General features: G+C 44.7%; 2 protein-coding genes across 3 annotated transcripts; both read right to left on the bottom strand.

Annotated features, from left to right (window-relative positions):
• Positions 1-293: 293 nt before the first annotated feature.
• Positions 294-10,257, bottom strand: stx12 (syntaxin 12). 2 transcript variants are annotated; one of them, XM_084484443.1, is made up of 10 exons: positions 10,176-10,257; positions 9,533-9,704; positions 9,330-9,399; positions 8,218-8,317; positions 7,681-7,818; positions 7,146-7,189; positions 6,920-7,025; positions 6,354-6,426; positions 2,711-2,793; positions 294-1,865 (listed from the first exon to the last, which is right to left on the bottom strand). In XM_084484443.1, exons 2-10 carry the CDS (start codon positions 9,630-9,632, stop codon positions 1,773-1,775), a joined length of 807 nt encoding a protein of 268 aa, XP_084340569.1. In that variant the 5' UTR covers positions 9,633-9,704; positions 10,176-10,257; the 3' UTR covers positions 294-1,772. The 2 variants fall into 2 exon arrangements, with proteins under 2 accessions (XP_084340569.1, XP_084340570.1); XM_084484444.1 differs by having other exon boundaries at positions 9,533-9,691; positions 10,176-10,254.
• Positions 10,258-10,933: 676 nt separating this feature from the next.
• Positions 10,934-14,564, bottom strand: LOC311364944 (tRNA selenocysteine 1-associated protein 1-like). The gene is made up of 9 exons (XM_084484453.1): positions 14,427-14,564; positions 14,014-14,111; positions 13,831-13,930; positions 13,660-13,709; positions 13,078-13,209; positions 12,478-12,594; positions 11,403-11,598; positions 11,270-11,300; positions 10,934-11,148 (listed from the first exon to the last, which is right to left on the bottom strand). The coding sequence occupies exons 1-9, from the start codon at positions 14,448-14,450 to the stop codon at positions 10,991-10,993; spliced, it is 906 nt and encodes a 301-aa protein (XP_084340579.1). The 5' UTR covers positions 14,451-14,564; the 3' UTR covers positions 10,934-10,990.
• Between the last annotated feature and the right edge of the window lie 809 nt (positions 14,565-15,373).

Genomic DNA, 15,373 nt, shown 5'->3' with positions numbered 1-15,373 from the left:
AAACAACCACAGACCCCTTGATGGACCAAATGATTGGTGTGAGAACTATTGCCCAACTGTAAGATATGTCCATGCTCTATTCATGAGGATGAGTCTGGTCATTACTTACAAAAGGACCTCAGATGTTTCATATCAGACATCGCAGCGCAGACATTGAGAACATAAGGCACAGCTGTGGAAATCTTTCAAAAAGTATTTCTATTTTTTTTATTCTTAGATTTATATTCTTAGATTTCTGTGGTACGGAATGAAACAGCTGAACAACTCAAAAGAATGGAAATCATATTCATGTATAAATTATTATATTTGTAGGCCAATTTAATACCTTTAAGTTTACCACAAAGTCACAGTTCTGTACACGGGAAACTTTGTCACGAACAAACACCCCCCAAAAAACAAATAAATAAATCCACCTCCATCCAAAACTTTCCAAAAATTGTTTTTTTGTAGCCAGTCGTCACCTGGTGCATGGTTGCATAGATTCAATACTCCTGCAGCGTCAACTATGACACAAAAACGTCAGCGCTACACTCCAGTGACACCTGCTGGTTAGTTCCTGCCAGTAGCTCACTCAGTCAGACCATTTTATTTTTATGCATCTAATGATGTTCATAAGATGACGAGCGTGTATAGATGAACCAATGACGCAGATTTCTACATGTTGAGATAGCTAGAATGAAAGGGCAAATTAAAAAAAACGTAATCACATGAATTTAAGCATTTAATTTTTTCTGCTGGACAAATTGATATAGCATAGACAATTTATAGAAATCAATACAAAATAAGTGGTAAAAACAGCTGTTCTTACAGGTACAGTTCTTTTCAATGTCGAGAATGTTTGTCATGTGATTTATAATGTTTTGCTATTTACATACATTTTGATGTTACATATAATGTTACGGTTAAAGTTAAGCACGGTTTCTTGTACAGCTCTGACTGAGCATTCATCACCAGTAGCAACAAAAGTCTGCAGCTTTGACGCTCACAGCAAATAAAAACAAAAACAAGTTGCATTAATCAGCAAAGCAACTTCTAAAAGAGGAATGAGACCATCCAATTCACAGTCAGCTCTCTCTCTGGTAGAACGATGCAGCTTATTGGAAACTGCCTTCCTAATTGGCCTCATGTGATTTTAAACTTTTGTATGGTCACCCCATAACTGCAGTGTTTATTAATAGGTGTTTTTGTGCAAGTGTTTTTTTGTGAACAAAGATACTAGCGTTGTGATACTTCTGTCATCCCTCTTCTCCACCAGCGGGGTCTTACTCCCTGCATGGCCGCTGAGGCTCCTCATACTACATGGTGCTGAGAATAACCGGTGTCAATGTAAAGATTGTTAAAAACCACGACAACAACTCCATCCAATACTGATCTATACAGCGAAGGAAATGTACATCAAACAATTGTTTTTCATGCTCTGTGAAATCGCATTCATACCGGATGTTAGCGTTTAGTTTGGTTAGTGCAGAAGGAAGCGAGACTGAACTGAGATGGACACTATAAAGTAATTTGAGAGCGAGAGAGTCGGACGGTCTCACACTGCCACCGACCCCACGGTTCAGATCCACAACGAAAGAAAGAGAAAAGACTTGAGACTCGAGACTCGGTGATCACGTTTGAAAGTTACATCTCCACACCGTGGCTCGTTGGTTGTTGTTTTTTTTCTACAGAGACGCTTTTCATCGATCCCACCAGGACAACACAAGGACCCGTGGTGAGGCCCGGAGAGGAGTGGAATAAATAGCAGGGTGGGCCGGAGAGCGGCTTCTCCCTCATGTGGCCGCCTTCCAGATGATGATTCCCAGTATTACCAGCACCACGGACATGACCAGTGCCAGGATGCACATCTTCTTACGAGACTTTTGCTGTGAACGAGGGGAGGGGGGGGGGGGGGGGTGGTGGTTACAAAGAGAGACAGCAAACACACAGCGTAAGAGCGGCAGGAGGCTGACCGGGATCCCAGGCTCAGGGCATTCCTGTCTTGCAATCAAGCTGTGATTTATTTTTTAGGCGCGCCAGTGCAAAATAAATGGACGCCTATTCCTTCCTTCCTTCCCTGTCTGTCCAATAGTCGTACCACTTTTGTAAAGGACGGTAAAGGAAGTTTTGCTCATGGAAACGGAGCTCTTCAAGCGTTTACCGTGTGTTGCCTGAGGGTTGGACCACAGGGATCGACCGATATGGATTTTTTTTATCCAGCCTTAGCCAATGACCGATACGCCGATACCGATTTTCTTGGAGCCGATACTGCTTTTGCTCCCTCAATTTTCTTCATAAAAATGACACAGTGATGATAACAAATGTTACAAGTCTCAATTTAAAAAAGGAACATTTATTGAACTGTTATTGAATCATGCCGGGAAAAAATATTTTAAAAATAAATTTAAAAAAGAATAGGCCTATCCCGTTACATGTAAAAAACGCAAATATCGGCGGATAATATCGGCCGGCCGATATATCGGTCGATCACTAGACCACACCCTACAGATCATGACCTAGACTTCACTGCAGCACAGTCCTACCATAGGAGTGTCCGACCATAGCTCTACCCTCCAGACTATCAGCCTCTGACGTTACACCGGACACCTCACCATCACTGGCCTCACAGCATCATAGCATACCGAATCTACGTCTGCCCTGTTGTACGGCCTCTCAGGCCCAGCCTTTAGTCCAGGCCCGGCTGAGCCTGGTTTCTGTGGGGGGTCCTCACCTGGTAGTATGCTGCTCTCTGCAGCTGCTCCCCTCCGCGCTCCACGTGGACCTCTGCACTCTCCACGTTGGCCTCGATGCTGTCTGTACACGGAGGAGGAGGGGGGGGAGTCACACACACAGCGTCAGCTAGGGCTGTGCGATGTATCGAATATACTCGATATATCTCCGAAACAGCTGTGTGAGATACATAAAATGATTATTTCGTAAGTATCGAGTATTTTTACGGGTTCATCTGGGTTTTTTCAAGCGGCAGCCGAGATATAGGTATTAGTGGGCCCCTAATACAGTACTTGAAGACGTTCAAGAAATTCAGCCTTGGTGCAGAGTTACAGCTACTACGAGCCAGTCCCACAATGAGCTCTCCACAAACACGCCGTTTTTTTAGAGGCGGGTCAAGGTGGAGGGTGGGGGTGTGGCCCTGAGCAGCTTGCGGCCACGGTACCATGCACTAGTGTTTATAGTGGAACACTGAACACTGTAGGTGCTCAGGCAATATTATGTTCAACACACTACAACCCTTTCAAATCACAATCCTCGGCCAGACCAACTGTATCACTTAAGTTTTATTAATTTTCCTGATACATATATATGTAGGCCTACATTAAATTAGCCTATAGGACATAGTAATTAATTATCCTATTGGCACAAGGCCAATAAATAATGCTCCTGTTGGCCTCTGTATTCTAACGGGCTAAAATATGGCAGCTTTGGAATTGCTCGAGAATTTAGCGAGGGGTATGAGACGCGAGCATGTGTAATGCACACGTGTTTTCCCGTGTAATGATAGGTCAGCAAAGGCTCCTTATATACTAGGAATATTCATTGATTAATTAGCATTGACCTTTTAAGGACTATTATGGGACGACCTTGGGAGGAGCATGGCGCTTGTGCACGCTCGTGCACGAGCACAAACTTAATATTATTAATAACGAGAAGAGTGCGTAGAGGTGTGCGCCGCACAGTTTTATAGATCTGAATATTTTTGTGCGTACGCAGATTCTGAGGTTTGGGCATACGCAATGTTTTAGGGAGGGTTTTACGCAGAGTTTTATAAATGATGCCCCTGGTCTCGTATGAAGTCATACGGGACCGGAAGCCAAATCGAAGCGTTTCAGCGATCCTTTTTTCAAAGACGAAGATAGTTACTTCTCGGTTTACACCTAATGCAATTTTTAGCTACTGGGGGACCATAGGGAGGCTAGGTGAACTCAACTTAATGTTAGAAAACCTCATAAAGTGAAATTTTCATGCCATGAGACCTTTAAAACATTCTCCGGTGGCTTTCTCCCTCACGCAGTAACGTGAATGAGTGGTAAAAAAAACTTGCGCCACACTCTCACCAACCAATCCCACGCGACATCTAGGTGCGAAAGGGAGGGAAATCATTTTCAAGTTTCTTACGGTTTGCAGCGCTGGCTGGCTCAGTGTATACAGCGTATCCTAAGCTAATTCAACCCACAAATGAATCATGGAAGCGGACAAACTACTGGTTCCTAAAATAACTAATAAGGGATCAGTGATCTGGCAGTTTTTTGGATATCGAGGACGTGGAGCAAAACACGCCAATACGCGAAGTGTGCAAAAAAAACTGTCATCACGAAAGGCAGCAGCACTACAAATATGTTCCATCACCTCAAAACTCACCCGGTACAGTATGAAGAGTCTCTTAAACTCCGAACATCAAGCACACCAGCTAAAACCCCTCCACCAGCTAAACAAATGACCATAGCTGCCTCCTTCTCCAAAGCCACCCCATATGAGAAAACGAGTCAGAGATGGAGCGATATCACCGTCGCTACCACTAACTTCATCGCCCAAGACATGATGCCAATAAGTATAGTAGAAAAACCAGGCTTCCGAAAATTAATAAAAACACTCCATCCCAAATACGAGTTGCCGGCATTTTACAGAGAAGGCAATACCGCAATTATACACCTCCGAGAGAGAAAAGCTGGCCCGTCATCTGCAAGATGCGAAATATTTCTCTTCCACTACTGACTTATGGTCCAGTAGAACAACAGAGCCGTATCTGAGTTTTACTGTCCATTTCATTGACAACTGGGAGTTACAAAGTGCGTGCCTTCAGACAAGCTTTTTTTATTAATCTACTGTATCAACAATCTCCATATGTACAGGATCTTGTATCAAGCCGGGATTTACAAACCATTTTAAAAAAAAAACGCTTTTTCACGCGCGCCAACGCTATGGAATTGAACAGTGGTGTGAAGCCACTTGCGCCATCAGTAGCAGAGCCACATGCATCAACAGGGCCAGAGCCCCCTAAAAAGAAGACCCTAGGAAGCTTCTTTAAAAAGGCAAGAGCATCCTCTACAACTTCAAGCAAGGACCAGCTGGCCACAGAGTTGTCTACTTACTTGCAGACTGTTGATGCAGAAAGTGAATCAGATCCATTGCTATGGTGGAAGAACCATGAGGAAATGTTCCTCCATGAGGAAAATTTAAGCCATTTGGCAAAGAAGTACCTGTGTGTGCCGGCAACCAGTTCTCCATCCGAAAGAGTGTTTAGTACCAGTGGCAATGTAGTCACTTGTCACAGAGCATCTCTGAAACCAGAAGCCGTTGATAGGCTTGTGTTCTTAAAAAATTGATCGATCAATCTCTCTCTCTCTCATCAGTGATCAGCCAGTTATAGCACTGTTCTATTGTGCTGAGATCATTGTGGTATGCCTGAGTGACGTTGCAGTCTGTCTGTGGGTGTCATTGATTAGTGTCGAAGTTGAATCAAATGTTCCTTTAGAATGGGGGAAGTTTAGCAATATTTTAATAATATTAATAATAATAATCTCTCACTCTCACTCTCTCTTTTATTGTTCTGAGCTGCTCAGTTTTATATTGCCCCGTTTTTGTAATTTTGAAGATTGTTTTTGTAGTTTGTGCTTTGTTTGAATATTATTATTTATTTATTTCAACTCAATTGTAATTAATCACTCACATGTTTTGATGGAAACCACCTGGGAAGTTAACCAAGAATGGTATATAGTCTGCAGGGATTGTAGTGAAAACAGTAAAGGGTAAAAGTGCAATTTCATGGGGTCCTTTAAAGGAGGTTTCAAAATATTGAGATATATATCGTATATCGTGAAATGGAAAAAATGTATCGGGATATTCATTTTTTCCCATATCGCACAGCCCTACCGTCAGCCATGGGCCCACAGCCATGGTGCCACAGTCATGGTGCTATAGTGGTGCCACAGCCATGGTGCTATAGCCATGGTGCTATAGCCATGGAGCCACAGCCATGGAGCCACAGCCATGGTGCTATAGCCATGGTGCCACAGCCATGGTGCTATAGCCATGGTGCCACAGCCATGGTGCCACAGCCATGGTGCTATAGCCATGGTTCTATAGCCATGGTGCTATAGCCATGGTGCTATAGCCATGGTGCCACAGCCATGGTGCTATAGCCATGGTGCTATAGCCATGGTGCCACAGCCATGGTGCTATAGCCATGGTGCTATAGCCATGCAGCCACACAGGCTAACCAAGGTGGCCTTATCAGCACTCATTAATTATCATTGCATGTTTATTGATTAACTGGGTTATTTGTCAGTGTGCCATGTGTCAGTTGCTCAACATTGGAATCAGAAATGACTCTCATCAAGAGACGAAATGAAACTCACCGATCATGTCTCCTTGGTCGTGGATCATCACGGCTAAGTCCTTGAAGATCTGGTTCACATCCAAGATGTCCGACTGAAATGAGAAAATAAAATGAATAAACATGCAGATATTACAATCAATGAGGTTGCCCAAGCATGTTCAATTATAATCAAGGATTATCTAACTACTGCCCCAAATCAAGATATCCTCTAACCCTGACCCAAATCAAGATATCATCTAACACTGACCCAAATCAAGATATCCTCTAACCCTGACCCAAATCAAGATATCCTCTAACCCTGACCCAAATCAAGATATCCTCTAACCCTGACCCAAATCAAGATCTAACTACTGGCCCATCAAGCTCCCAAACTAAATAGCCACTATTGTTCTTCTCCCACAGTGGACATTCGGTCACCTATATCGTATTCCTGCCACGCAGACATTGTTTAGGCACATCTTTCTCTGAGAGTTATACGTTTTGCCCTATAAAACATAATCCTTTGAACGTCTTGGTGGTCTGACGCCCCCGGGGTCGTCCGCCAGGCCCTGCACTGAGCCCGGCGTGGTGGAGAGGCCGACTCGCCTCCAGCTGCCGGATGTTGGTCTCCCTCTCCTTGATCAGCTCCAGGTCCTCCTCCGTGATGGGAGCCTCCTCCTTCTGCATGGTGGTCTGAGCCCAGTCCTCCTGGCTTCACACACACACACACACACACAGCTAGGAAACGGGGCCTCCATACAACCCGGGTTAAGGCTGTAAAGAGGGGTGTGGTCGATGTGGAGAGATGCTAACTCGGCGTTGGTGGTCTTACTTGTCAAAAGAGACGAGCTGGTCGTCCCCGGCGCCGTCCTCAGTCTAAAGAGAAACCAGAGCGTCAACACACACACTTCCCTCACATCACTTAGTTTAGACAACCAGTGCATACTAACACGCGGGCTATGAGCTAGGGATCGACCCATATGGATTTTTTTTTTAGGGCCGATACGATACCGATTTCTTTTTTCCATCAGCCTTAGCCGATGACCGATACCCTGATACAGATTTTCTAGAGCCGATATTTAGAGCCGATACTGCTTTTACTCCCTCAATTTACTTCATAAAAATGACACAATGATGGTAACAAATGTTACAAGTCTCAATTAAAAAAAAGGAACATTTATTGAACTTGAAGTCTAAATCATGCCGGGAAATTTTTTTTAAATAAGAAATACTAAAAAATCTGCGAAAATAATATCAGCCGGCCGATATATCGGTGGATCACTACTACGAGGTGTGGTGTGTTGTGTGTTGTGTTGTGTTGTGTTGTGTGGTGTGTTGTGTTGTGTTGTGTTGGGGCGGGGACCCACCGAGAGGCGGGAGCCGGCGCGGGCGCGGGCCACAGACTCCTTCTCCTTGTCGGCCGCGCGCCGCTGCACCGCCTGGAAGTTGTTGAGCGCCGCCGAGAAGTCGCTCATCAGCCGGTCCCTCTGCAGCTTCTGCTGCCGCTGTGGACCAGACACACACGCCCAGTTAGACCAGAGTGGACCCCCAGGACCAGACACACGCCCAGTTAGACCAGAGTGGACCCCCAGGACCAGACACACGCCCAGTTAGACCAGAGTGGACCCCCAGGACCAGACACACACGCCCAGTTAGACCAGAGTGGACCCCCAGGACCAGACACACGCCCCCGTTAGACCAGAGTGGACCCCCCCCCCCGTTAGACTGGACTGGACCCCCAGGACCAGACACACACTCCCGAAAGACCGGACCCCCAGGACCACAGACCCCCACAGACCCACCCCGTTAGACCAGAGTGGACCCCCAGGACCACAGACCCCCCTCCTCCCCCCCCTGTTAGACCAGACCCCCAGGTCCATACATCGACCCCCAGAGGTACTTGCCTGTTCTGAGGGGGATGTGGGCAAGGGGATGGAGCCAAGGTCCTTCAGGTGCTTGTTGGTTTCTTTGGCCAGCTGGTTGGTGTTGTGCTGCATCTGCTGTCTGTGAGACACCACAGAGGAGTCAAGAGAGTTGGGGTTTTTGTTTGCTAATGAGTAGGGATGTCCCGAAGCGATCCACGGCATCTGGCTGATAATGGCCCGATAATAGTACGCTGGATCGGATATCGGAGGGGAGAGCGTGTCACGTGACAACAACAGTAGTAGACAATTAGTCGCATGCCCATGAGAGCTACCGCATGAGATACCTGTTGAACGCGGTCACGTTCCAGCTTGGGCTAGATCAGATCACAGATCACTTCCCATTTCGGACTTTGCATTGATTAAAATTATTAAATCGATTTGAAGTATGATTATTATGTATCAGACGTTTGTCAGTGCGAACCCCCAGTTATATGGCTAGAGGCTAGCTGCTTCTTACATATCAGATGTTCTTAAGGTAGAAGCTAAATGCTAACGTAAACAATCTTTTTCATGTCATGCTATCTACAAAATCAGTCGTATGAAAGAGACTCCAAGGAGTCCAAAGGTACAAGCCTGATCATTTCATTTTGTGAGCTCATCTCGATTGACTAGATGTGAAAGAATAACGTCAATAACACTTACTACAAGTGATCACACACACACACACACACACACACACACACACTCAAATGTATTCAAACTTTATCACTTTAGCTATTTGTTTAACTCTTCACTTTATTTGTTTCTAACCATTTTACATTTTTTAAATGGTGTGCATATTTACATTGTTTACTCCATTCAGACTTTTGAAATCTTTTCACTTGATTTCAACTTTTCTTTAGTGAGATGTTTTTAGGTGGCTAATCGGCAATCATGAGCAAAGTGCTTCCATGTATTTTATTTGAATTATTATTTGTTTGAGAGTAAAACAAAGTATCGGACTGATATCGGTATCGGCAGATAGCCAAAGCTGCGGTATCGGAAGTGAAAAAGTGGTATCTGGACATTAGAATCGGCGTACATCCTAAAAGAGGTGATCTTGTGTCAGCCAAGACACGATGCATAGAGTTGCGGATGTTTCTGACACTTACAGCCGATCTTGAAGTTCACTGTTGTCTTGTCGTGTGCCCAGCTGGCCAACGATGCCCTTGATCTGGGCGGCTGTAATGGGAAAACAACGAACAGTGATTGACCTGTACATAGTATCAGGATGTTATACACATAACCCATTATAACCCACAAACAAGCAGCAGTGCAGTGCAGTGCTTGGTGAGAGAGGTGGAGCAACACCTACTGTTTTGTGTGATCTTTTGGATGTTGGCGCTGCATGTCTGCAGGACAGAGCCGAAGTCCCGCGGGACCGACCGGTATCCGTCGGCTTTGGCGTAAGACATCTCAGCGGGACCCGATGCTGGAGCTGCTGGAGAGGGCTGGGGGATGTTCGCGAACTAGCCTGGAACCCGATTCTACAGGAAAAAAAAACAAATAGTCCCACGATGTACAGCCGTATGTATTGAATCCGAAATACACAGAAGACAGCTTGACAGAAGTATCGTTCAGACAGAGTTATCGATTTTGCAGTCCCTCCCAGTGGTGCGTGGTGCCGCCCGCAGAGCACAGCTGTCACCGCTGGCTAACTTTTTAAACCACCTCGATCCATTCTGTCATTTAGCTGGAAGAACGTCGACACTCCGCCGCCAGTTTATGCTGACAGGATGCCGTATAATGACCATCAAAGTCCATCTCAAAGCAACAAGTAGCGTCTGTGATCAGCTGCTTCCAACAACAAGCTAGCTTGCCATGCTAACCACTTAGCCATGACCCTTCAGAGGTAACTTCACACAGACAGCACAGAGCGGCAGGTCTTTTCCGCAGAAAACGGATACATTTGCTGGCTAGTTAATATACCGGCTTTCATAAAAACAATCTCTACTTACTTGTTGGGATGTTTCAAATAGCGGATATTTTCTATGCCGTTCCTCCCTAACGTCAAAGGCTTCCTGGTCTGTGCGTGGTGACGTCACGCAAAACGTGCGTGTCACGTGATGACAAGGCTTCAGTCACCCAACCCAACCCATACACCCCAACACAACTATCAGTGTGACACAACTATCAACTATCAAAACACAACGAAAAAAAATTCAAATTTAAGCAGAATTTAACGACCATGTCCTCTTCCAGAATGTCTACAAGACTCGTGAGCCGCGTGCATGTGCCGGGCTGCGTTCCAGCGGCCTAAGACCCTGATCATTAGAGCATCTTGTGACTCTCATGTGGTTCCCTGTGCTGATTGAACAAGGGGCGTCTCTAACGCCCCGAGCAGAGTATCCCACCCGTGTTCGTTTAGCAGAAGAATCGTGACATTCTGCTCCCCAATAGATGACGTAAACAGGCATGCGATTGGCCTTGGCGTTTAAATAACCTTTTATCCATTACAAGCAAGTTCCCTAACAATATGAGCACATTATGTTCCTAACTTAATATTGTTTAAATAAATGAACATGGAGCCTATTTTTTGTATGCATGTAGGCTATACTCATGTTTTTTTAAATACCCATTCGTTTATGCAATTGTACCCAAACATTTACTTCAACAAAAAATATTTACTAATAAAAAAATATCAGCTGAATCAACCAGCAACACGATAGGGCGGTGCAACCGTGGCACTTTCAAAAGAAACAATATCACAAAAACATACGCTATGTACTCGTTTATTAAATGGAAAAAAACAAAAAAGTATAAAACAACACGGTCAACAATGCACGGCCTCTGGTAGACTGAGCGTCAGTCCGAGCTCTGTGGCGCCGGCGGGCGGCTGCCAGTGGCAGTCGATCAGGGCGTCGTACAACTCCTCGCTCAGCTCCATGAACTTCCTGTTGGCCTCCCCCACATCCAGCTCGGGGTTCGGATCTGCAAAAGTGAACAGGGTTTGCGGAGCGAGAGATGTTGTGTGTTAGTATTTTAAATACGTTAAAAAAAGATAATTAAAAACCAGAAACCGCTGTTTGAGGAAATTCATCTTAATGCGCACCTTCCACGGTTTCCTCCTGAGTCTCAGTTTCCTTTAAAAAAAACAAACCACACGTTAGCGTGACCTCGCTTCACACGTCAATGAAAGATCTGGACAACGCATTTCCCACCCAAGAAGGTCATTGTGAAGGTACCTGAGGCTGTGCTGCAGTCTGTGGGTAATACTGGCTGTAATTGTATCCGTAGCCGTCCGCGTTGGGGTCGTAGCCCCAGTTGGGGTAATAGCCGGGGTACTGGGCCTGCTGTTGGTAGGGGTCGTACTGCTGGTAGTTGGGTCTGTAGGCTGCAGAGTTCGACTGCCATGACTTGTTCTCGGGAGGATGTCTGGTCCTGGAGGGGGGGGGGGGGGTGTCACAACCAGGGACAAAGCCAGGGGAAAGAGTTGAGTTGAATTTAAAGGGGAACTGCTTGCTATTCACTTACAGCCCCTATAAAACACAAGCTATGGACTCATTTATTAAATCGAAAAACAAAAATATAAACAACATGTCAACAGTCTCTGGTAGTCAGAGACAGTCTGAGGTCTGTGTTGTGCCGGCGGAAGGCCATTGGGCTGTTGGACGATTGACCTCATTGGTCAGGCATTTGCGTTCTAAAGCAAGTAAGTAAATCTGAACCAATTATTTTACAACAGGGATATGAAGACTAAATTAAAATAAAATAAAAAAGTTTAAATAAGTGTGACGGTCCCCCTTTAAATCCACAGCACTAAGTGCATTGACAGCGTTTAGTAGAACATCATTGTCCTCCATGCCGATACCTTCCTACAGGTTGGTCCTAGTTCCTCAGCCCACTGTTGACAAGGTTGTATTCGCAGAAAAAAATTTGCATAGTCGCAGAATGTAGAATTATAATTCAAATCATAACCAACCCAAGCACCATGATCATAAATGATCATAAATCCAGAATCCTGCCCATACCAATATAATACACCGGAGAGCACTGTATCCACTAGACACCAACAAATGTCAACAACTATGTTAATACAAACGTGGCTTAACTCCACCCACTGAATCAGCCTGAAGTTATAAAAGGGAAGCCATGGACTGAAATTCTGTGAGACTGCAATCGATTTGGCCAACCACCATTTTTCTGATGCCTAATGCACACCTTGATCATCCTTAATAAAATATAATTAGACACAAGTCGGGGATTTCTGCAGTCCACCGCTTTAGACGCCCGGGCGCCGTGAGGACTTGAGGTTCCTACTTGTTTGCGGCGAGGCTGAGGCGGAGCGGCTTGCCCCCGAGCCCCACGGCCCCCTGACACTCGTCCAGGGCCCTCTTCTGCAGCCGCTCGTCTGGAAACTGGACAAAGCCACAGCCCCTAGAAACACCAAGCAGAACACGGACATCACAACCTTTTAACGTCCACAAACAAGCGTCAACATAACAGCAGTAGAGGTTGATATAGAGCCGGGGCCAAGATGACCACGTAATGCAAGACCAAAACCTGGAAACAGAGACACGCACAGCGTTTTGTTTAGTCGTATCTTCTGTTCTGTTTTGCTATATAGGCAGATAGATATACTAGCTACAGGAACATGTGTTGTACCTGCGTATATTTGTTCTTTTTTGTTGCATAAACGTTTGTCATACAGATTGAAAGTACATTATCGTGATGGAAGTGATTTATAATCCCATTTGGGATAGGCAAACAAAACTAAACAATGCATAATTTCTTAAATACGTACAGTATACATCGATTTTTTTTAGTGCCAGCAAATCATTGTAGCAATTAATACTATAAAGTCAAAGGGAGAAGACTTCATTTCACCAATCTCAAACACTTCAAGTCTCTCCGACTCACTTGGAGTTGCCGGTGGTGTCCAGCACCACCTTCCCTCCGCGACAGGACGGATAGCGGTTGTAGAAGAACTCGTAGAGCATGCCGTCGTCCACCTCTGGGGTCAGGTCCCCCACAAACAGAGAGAAGTTCTGACTGCAGCACACACAGAGAAAACAGACAGTAAAGCAAGGGTTGTCAGCATCGGAGTGTTTGCCTTCTACTTTAAAGTGGACTTAAGTGAAGCAACAACCAACATGGCTTTAGTAATGGGTCTATGTAAGAGTCCAACGACGTCTGTTCCCTGTCTACTAGTACCCTGCTGGACACTGGGCTTTGACTTTTCCCTTTTTTGGACATTAATGGAAGTGCCATTGTGTTGCCCAAATCCTTGATTGATATTGATTATTTTTCTATATAGAAGGGGTGAGTTTGAAGTAAGCGTCTGAAAATAACATTATTAATATCCGTGTGTTCTACTAGCGGGAAAGGCTACTGCTCGAAGAGCCCTCCTGCTTTCACGGTCGGTTCTGCAGCGGAAACACAACACCTGCGTCTGCCAATACTATGCAGTGGAAAACACATGCAAGACAAAACATAACTCACCTTTCACCTTGTTTTCCAAAGGTAGCTCTATTCAGCTTGAATCTCCTGGGCTGTGGTCAACACACACACACACACACACACACGTTTACCAGTTAGTTTCCCATTACTATCTTCCAGTAGAGATGTGAAATAAAAGTATGTGATTGATCACCAGTGTGATTAAATAGTTACCGGGTTGGCTCCTGGAAGGACTTTTCCATTGACTTTGCGTAGACATCTCTCCGCTGTGGCTTCATCTGTCAGCTCCACAAAACAGTAACCCAGACCCCCGCTGTGTAGAGGAACAACCTGGTTTCAGATCAGGACTGACTGGACTGTTTTCGACATCATCTCTGCAGTTGGTGGACTACTCACCCGGTCATCTTGTTGCGAATGATCCTCACATTGATGACCTGTTCGCCCAGGGTGCGGAAGGCGCTGGTGACGAACTGGTCGTCCATGTAGGGCTCCAACTGGGAGGACATGGTTCACACGGTTCATAAACAGTCCCACCACGGGAGCCAAACTCACTCTACATTACTGACGCACAACTCTTCATTTATTTAACGACCCATTGAATAAAACCAAACTTGGTAACACCTTGTTTTGGATGAAGAGTGATCTAGATAGTAGTAGTTGTACTTTGTAGTAGTTGTACTTTGGATCTCTCCTGGTCTCCCCTCAACACGCATGATGCACCAGGTGACGCCATTTGTTTCCTAACTCTTTAGTGTAACGTTACGCGCGGTAACCACACGTTATAGTTTGAAACCGATTATTGTACTCACGTTCCCCATCCATAGTGTGCTCATGGTGCCGATGCGATTGGAATAGAGACTTCTCTCCGGTTTCTTTAATCAGTTTCCTACCATCCAGAGAAGTTAAACATGAGTGTTGTCCTGTGGTTCCTGGTTTACGAGATGAACGCGGCGCTTGAAATTCGCGTCGTCACAGGACGAGTTTTAATTAAAGGGCCAGAACCTGCAGTCTTGGAGCAGAACCTGAAGTCTTTGAGTAGAAACTTTTTCTGCGATCTTAAGTCGTTGAATATATATATGATATATTGAATATTTACAACATGAATTTAAACACGAATAACTAATTTATTACTAGTGAAACGCCAGTGCAAGACAGAAAAATACCATGTGAAATAGGTACAGGCTGAAAGATATGATAAATAAAGACTTGTGTGCGTGTGCGTGTGCGTGTGTGTAAATACTACACATATTTTGTATTGTAACCTAAAACAAGATAATGGTCTATTAGTTTAGCCCAATACAGAAGGAAAAATATTTTAACTCTTATTTCACTCTTGAAAACAGGGAAAATAAATCAAGTACTGCATTAGGCTATTCATTAGTTTATTGGAAATCAACTGAATTTATTGAACCAGATAGATGTACATTGTGTTGAGGAGGAACACAAATTAATATACATCGTCCACAGCAAATAAACAAAACAATCCTATTTCCCACAACCCACTGAAATAAAATCAAAATACCTTCAGTGTATAGAAGTACTGTAAATGGAATGAGGTACTTCTACGATATATAATTTTCCATTGAGTAAAATATAATTTTGCTGCATCACTAATAATAATAATCCCAAAAACCCCAAGCAATTCCTTACAGCTGTGCCTAGACGAACATCCAACTTAACTTTGGAACACAAACTATTCCAACTTTATACTTGGAAGAAAGGAAGAGTTCCACCGATGAGCGGACTGTTCTGAGTT

The sequence above is a fragment of the Micromesistius poutassou genome (assembly GCF_964030765.1).
Source record: "Micromesistius poutassou genome assembly, chromosome: 20".
NCBI lineage: Eukaryota > Metazoa > Chordata > Actinopteri > Gadiformes > Gadidae > Micromesistius > Micromesistius poutassou.
Note: the sequence above shows the minus strand (reverse complement) of the source record. Positions and strands in the feature narration are given on the sequence as shown.

What these genes read in the sequence shown, in the direction of transcription:
- LOC311364944 (XM_084484453.1), bottom strand. Translation starts at nt 14,450, where the DNA reads ATGAGCACACTATGGATGGGGAAC. An exon ending in ATTCGCAACAAGATGACCGG is followed by an intron (nt 13,931 to 14,013) that starts GTGAGTAGTCCA and finishes TCCTCTACACAG; the next exon opens with CGGGGGTCTGGGTTACTGTT. An exon ending in TTTGGAAAACAAGGTGAAAG is followed by an intron (nt 13,210 to 13,659) that starts GTGAGTTATGTT and finishes TGTGTGCTGCAG; the next exon opens with TCAGAACTTCTCTCTGTTTG.
- stx12 (XM_084484443.1), bottom strand. Translation starts at nt 9,632, where the DNA reads ATGTCTTACGCCAAAGCCGACGGATACCGGTCGGTCCCGCGGGACTTC. An exon ending in GCGCCGGCTCCCGCCTCTCG is followed by an intron (nt 7,190 to 7,680) that starts GTGGGTCCCCGC and finishes GTTTCTCTTTAG; the next exon opens with ACTGAGGACGGCGCCGGGGA. An exon ending in CGACCAAGGAGACATGATCG is followed by an intron (nt 2,794 to 6,353) that starts GTGAGTTTCATT and finishes CTCCGTGTACAG; the next exon opens with ACAGCATCGAGGCCAACGTG.